Source organism: Mus caroli, chromosome 2 (genome assembly GCF_900094665.2).
Source record: "Mus caroli chromosome 2, CAROLI_EIJ_v1.1, whole genome shotgun sequence".
NCBI classification, from domain to species: domain Eukaryota; kingdom Metazoa; phylum Chordata; class Mammalia; order Rodentia; family Muridae; genus Mus; species Mus caroli.
The window spans coordinates 132864382-132871094 of record NC_034571.1 but is presented as its reverse complement, the minus strand read 5'-3'; the positions used below and the strand labels follow the sequence as shown (position 1 = coordinate 132871094).

The 6713-nt window shown below is 36.3% G+C and overlaps 1 protein-coding gene across 7 annotated transcripts in view; it reads right to left on the bottom strand.

The window, feature by feature from the left end:
• Positions 1-6713, bottom strand: part of Macrod2 (mono-ADP ribosylhydrolase 2) — a 1935542-nt gene that overhangs the window by 1870120 nt on the left and 58709 nt on the right. For all 7 annotated transcript variants that reach the window (XM_021155700.2, XM_029471903.1, XM_029471913.1 and 4 more), the window contains exon 3: positions 4715-4822. In XM_021155700.2, coding sequence (XP_021011359.1) covers positions 4715-4822 — 108 coding nt within the window. The remainder of the gene's footprint in view (positions 1-4714; positions 4823-6713) is intronic.

Here is a 6713-nt window from a genome sequence, read left to right as displayed (position 1 = left end):
CAGCCTGGTCTACAGAGTGAGTTCCAGGACAGCCAAAAAAAAAAAAAAAAAAAAAAAAAAAAAAAAAAAGATACCAGTATGTACCTATTAAAATAAAATAATTCTAACACCAAATACTATTTTAAAAAACTGCATTCCTCAAACACTGCTGGGAAAATGCAAAATAATACAGACAGTATAGGAAATTGCAGTTTCTTACCTAATTAAGCAGGCCATTTATCTTAACACATGTGGTTGATCACAGAAACAGAAACCTGTAATCATCCAGAAACTTAAATTCTCATAGAATATATTCATAGTTCATAGAGGCTTTATTGTTAAGAGCAAGTGCTGAAAAAAAATGACCATTAATGAGTTAATGGCTAAACTCTCTTTTAAATCTATGTATACCACCAAGAGGAGAAAAACAGAAGGAACTACTGTTGGTACCAGGGAAAATGCAACAAGATGGATAGCTCTAAAGGACATTTTGCTTAGAAGGAAAAGTCAATCCAAAAAACTACATGCAGTATATAGATTATTACTCTCATATAACGTTTTATTATTCACATTGCTTTTAATAATATATAACTACATGTATTTATAGGGAATTACACGATATTTTGATGTCTGAAATACAGATTCATAAAAGTTAGTTAATTAACATCTACAAAACCCTGCTTACCACTTACAGTGAAACATCTAGCATCCTCTCTTCTTTATGAAAATATACAGTATTATGGTTTATAATCATGCAACTGTGCCACAGATCTAAAATCTATTTCTACTGTGGATCAGAAAAAGTCCCTCTGATCAACAAACCCCCATTCCCTTCATGGCCAAGCCTCAGTCTCTACTGGATATCACTCTACTTTCCAGTTCTACTTTCACTTTCTTGGCAACAAAAGTGAAAAGAGACAAGAGGATGGCACCAAACTAAAACCCGCAAAAAAGGAAGCAACTAACAAAGGGCATAGACAACTATAAAATAGAACAGAGCATTTTTCTTATTAAAATGGTTCTAGATCTAAATTGTGGTGATGGCTTCATGAAGCTATACATGAGATAAAACTACACATATTTGTACACTTACAAATGGTATTAAGTACTGAACTCTATCAAATCATGGATATTAAAGTCTGTAGTTTAGATAATTACAGTATATAAGTATCAATTTCCTAGACCACAGGTGTACCTCACCAGTAAAGTGTTTACTAGATCTTCAAACACTGAATGTGATCCTCAGTAACTGTAAGAAAAACCAAACGTGAGTTTCTCCTATTGAATACTATAAAACTTGTGTTTAGGACAAGGTATTAAAATCTTATTTCCCTCACCTTTTAAGAGTTTCATGCAAATATTTTAACCCTCCTTAAGCAAATTTGCTTGCATGAAGGCCACTGCTCTATTATAGGAATTGGATGGCCTGGAGTAGTGACCCTTTTCTCCTTGAAGCATGCACCCCATTCCCCTTCCTCCTTCATTTCCGGTGCATCAATCCTTTTTAGACTAGCCAAGTGAACAGATTGTGAGGTCAGACCCCAGAGGGGAAGACACAGTCACCACCTTCCTTAGAATAAAAATCAAATGCACTTCCTGTCTCAGTGTGTTTGCTCTTCCAGTGACACCCTCTAGATCAAGAGTAAAGTTTGCCCTGACAAACTTCAATTGAATGATAGACTCTATTTTTTTTTGCAATGTCAAAGATATTTCCATCAATACTACTAAGATGATATAAATTTTAATTTCCTAGGTCTCATATTATAGTACAGATTACGTGATACCACCTTGCTGGAAGCTTGAGAAAGGTTACAGAGAACTCTGATTTCTTTCTTTTCCTGAAATTTACTATAATTACTTCAAACTAATATTTAAAAATAAACCAGTCCTAAGTATAAGAACTGGAACCTATGTCTGCCTGACTCTAAATCAAGTCTAGTTGGTTTAGATTCTAGTTCCCTGGCAATAATAAGCAGCCTTCACAACCTAATTAGAGAACACACATCTGCAACTTCCTAAAAGGAAGCTTGTCTCCGGCAGCATTTAACCAAGTTTAAAAGAATTTCAACAAATATCAAATCCTGCTGTTCAGAACTATAAAGATCAATTGTTTCAATATATTAATGTGGTCATGAAAGGACGTTGGCAGTCTAACAGAGAGTGATGGCAGGGCAACTCTGTCATACTGACTGGAAGCCTGGACTCTCTCTAGAGGTGGCTCTGGAATATTCTGTCATGTTTCTTTATACACCAGAAAGCTAACAGATGTTTCTCTCTGTTCATACCAGGCCAGCAAGCTGTACAGCAGAGAGCTGTAAATAGAGCTGTTACCTGTACATTTGGTATTTCTTTCCCATCCACCCAGGAACTACCTGATGAGCCAGCCCTTGTGAACACGGCCAAATTACAATCATTGCAGCCAGAGAGCTAGAAGGGGACAAAAGTTGATTCTTATCTTTAGATTAAGTCATCATAATCATGTACACTATACAATATCTATGAGAAACCTGCATATACAGGGAAAGGCAAGAGAAAATTAAGAGAAAAAATAGTGAGTTGAACATTTATTTTCCGATTAACAATATTTTGTCAATAAAAATTACCTAATAAATATTTTGTTAATTTATTGAACAAATGATTTTAAAACCAACCCAAACCACTTCACTTTATCAAGTCCTTGGTGCAGAATATGTTATTAGAGCTATGATAAAAATCAATTGCATAAAGTCAATTTAATATACATACAGTTTGAAAATGTCTTACTAGCACAAAGCCAAGCCATTGCTTTGGATGGTACAACAATAAATAAAAAGGCTACCATTATGTGCTTGTGGGAAAGAAAAAAAGTACACAATTAACAGAACCCAAGAAAAGCCATTGTTACTATCAAGTAAACAAGGTAAATTCAATGTTATGTTAACAAGAAGAAAAAGCAGCAACTAGAATTATCAGCTAAAAATTTCAAACACATATTGGAATGTTGGTAGTACTTTTATTAAAACTTTTAAATCCTTCATTTAATAAAATGAATATATAAATAAACTTTGAATCTTAAATATTTTAGAATTAAAGTTCTTACATTTGAAAAAAATTCTGGCATAATAAATCATTGATCACTGGCTAGCCACAGGGATACCTAACTAAAACGCTAAACCAGAGTATTCATGAGATACTTTCTCATGCCCTGACTTCTTCATACGCTCCATAGACTAGAGGAAAACAACTTGAAACTGAAATCTACCAAAGACAAACAAACAAACATATAAGGAAGATCTGAGCTTTTAAGGTAACAAAGGGACAAAAATCAAAAGAAAGACAGCCAGTATGGTTAGAGATAAAAATCCAACGTTCCTTTTTGATAGGAAATGACATCTCAAAAGGATGGCAGAAGCATCCCAGGAGAGAGGAAGCAAAGAGCCATTAGAAGAAAACTGATTATGACAGAGCTGGTACCTTACGGAGCAACTGACATCCAATTCTCAATGAAGGACAAGCTCAGAGGACTTCCAGCCTTCTTGCTCGACCCCAAGAACTCTCCCATGTGTGGAATAAGCATCTTCCAGTCCTGACTCTGTTCCCCTCCAAGACATTTTCCTACGACAATGTGTGAATTTACTGATCAACTGAGACAACACTAGACTTATCTGAACCCTGCACTCTTGGAAAACCATGGCAGTCAGGATATCCTGCCCATTCTTTCAAGTTCTGAGAAACAGCTAACAGTAAATCAGCACTCTCCTACTTGGCTTACAGAAAACTCAGAAGTGATCATCTTGTAGCTTCTGCTGAGTCCAGACACAGGCAGTCTAAATTCTCCTCCAGTTGCTTCATACCTCACCTTCCTGTCTCCATTTCTCCTTCTGGTTGGTTAAGGCTGGATACTCAGCTCCCTCAAATGTAAGTGTATCTTCTCTCCTGGTTCTACACTCCTGCATTTTGAGTCACCATGATTAATGAAAAAACACCACTCTCCATAGCCACCCCTTTCTGTACATGTTCACATCTTCCTGTAAAAGAAGAGCCCTTCTCTTCTTGACCTTTTGGATACATAAAGAAATTTTCTTCAGCTCGCCATGGCGGTCCACCATCCTCTTCCCTTAGCATAAGGAGCTCCTGAGATTAAAGTCTGAGCTTACTTAAGTCTACACCTACTTTTGTTTGACACTTTCAACCTACGTTACCTTTCAAAAACACAAATCATAATCTCCTTTTACTAATATTTATAGAATCACAACTGCTTCTTTCTTTTCATATATAACTTCTGAAGAAAATATAGAGACAAGAGCAATGTCAACAACATGCTGTCAAATCTCCTTCAATATTCAAAGAAGATAGTTAAACATTAAAATATGTCGTAAAATAGCATTTTATAATAAAAGTAAAAACTTACAAACAAGTGAGGTTTTGAAATCAGAGAAATAATTTCTCTACATTTTCCTTTTGGCTGACATGATCTAACTGTATTTTTAGAACTTATACAATAGAAAAGAAAAGCTTGCTGAACTACTACTTCTCATGACACAAGCATGAAACCAGTAATCATTTACCTACTAAAATTCTTTCTGAAGAGCTTTTTACAACCGTTTGTTTCTTCTCATGTACTCCAGTGTTTTAATTGGATACATAAAATAAATCCCCAATATTTTTAATCACACAGAAAAATATTTCTATATATAGAAAATGTTTTAAGATTGTAATGCACAGCAAAGAAAATCCAGCAAAGTGAACCACTCACCCGCATTGACGATTGCATCCACCTCTAGCAGAGTGATGTCACCTCTGTAGAGAGAAACCTTTTCACTCAAGCTTTTCTTCATCTGTGGTGCTCCCTGAGTATTTTCTTCTGTAATAAAAAGAGATACTTATTAATAAAAATATTCCTAATTTAATCAATTACTTCTTGTGTGTATTCATCTGTGTGCCCATGGCACTAGAGTGCCATGGGGCAAGTGTGGAGGTCACAGAACCTTAGCTATCTATCCTCATCTTCAGCCTTGTTTTGAAACAGGGTCCCCTGCCCCTGCATGTGTCAAGCTAACTGGACTGCAGCTTCTGCATATTCCCTTGTCTCTGCTTCCATATTCCCATAGGGCCACTGGGCTTACAGGCACTTAGACACATCTGATTATGCATGTGGGTACAGGGTATTCAAACTCGGGTCCTCATGTTGCAAAAGCAAGAGTTTTTACTCACTGATCCATTTCTTCCAGTACTAACTGTTTTCTAATCAGGACAACAATAAGAGCCAATATGAGCCACTGGATTTCAAGGAAAATCTCAAATATATTTAAGTACCAGGGATGTGGTTTAGTCGCTATTTATACCCTATTTTCAATACAAATGCATATGCTGGCATATGCAATAGAGTCTGTGTTTGGTGGCTGATTATGGGATGGATCCCCAGGTGTGGCAGTCTCTGGATGGTCCATCCTTTCGTCTTAGCTCCAAACTTTGTATCTGTAACTCCTTCCGTGGGTATTTTGTTCCCCATTCTAAGAAGGGATGAAGTATCCACATTTTGGTCTTCCTTCTTCTTGAGTTTCATGTGTTTTGCAAATTGTATCTTGGGTATTCTAAGTTTCTAGGCTAATATCCACTTATCAGTGAGTGCATATCATGTGAGTTCTTTTGTGACTGGGTTACCTCACTCAGGATGATACCCTCCAAATCCACCCATTTGCCTAAGAATTTTATAAATTCATTGTTTTTAATAGCTGAGTAGTACTCTGTTGTTTAAATGTACCACATTTTCTGTATCCATTCCTCTGTTGAGGGACATCTGGATTCTTTACAGCTTCTGGCTATTATAAATAAGGCTGCTATGAACATAGTGGAGCATGTGTTCTTATTACCAATTCAAATGTGTTTACTTGGCCATTTAGTTTCATCTCTACTCTGTCTAAAAAGATGTTCCATCCTTAGAAAATCTAAATCTGTGAAAATGCTCTTTGCTTTACCAAATTGCATTGACCTTTTCACTTTATAGGACAATATTGCTATGCAAGAGAAATAGCTCCACCCAACACACAGAGCCAACAAGCTGTTCTAAAACCTGACACACAATTGAGAGAAATACTAATTTCAATTGTCTTTCATTCTAAGACAGAGTCAACCTACTTAACAAAGAAATATGAATAGATGTCTTAAGATACACAAAGACTATATTTAAAAAGAACATTATTACATTTTTAAAACATTTATAAACTCTAACATAAGTATTTATGAAACATGAACATTTTAGGGAGGACTATAATGCTATCTACTCACTAAAGCACTGTTAGATGAGCAGGCAGTTTTAAAGGACTTGGGAGATAAGAAGTGATAGCTTTTGAAGTACCTAAACTACCTAAATTGTCTTTGAGGGCTGTCCTGGTTTGGTTTCTATCTTGCCTCAAGGAGAAAAGGTTTTATTTCCTTTTACAATTTCAGTCTACCATTAGGAAAGGTCAGAATAGGAACTCAAAGCAGGAACAGTGGTGGGGGCAGAAACTAAAACAGAGACCATGGGGGAATACCCAGGCTTCCTTAGCTACTTTTCTTTCTTTTTTTTTATTACATATTTTCCTCAATTACATTCCCAATGCTATCCCAAAAGTCCCCTATACCCTCCCCCCCACTTCCCTACCCACCCATTCCCATTTTTTGGCCCTGGCGTTCCCCTGTACTGGGGCATATAAAGTTTGCATGTCCAATGGGCCTCTCTTTCCAGTGATGGCCAACTAGGCCATCTTTTG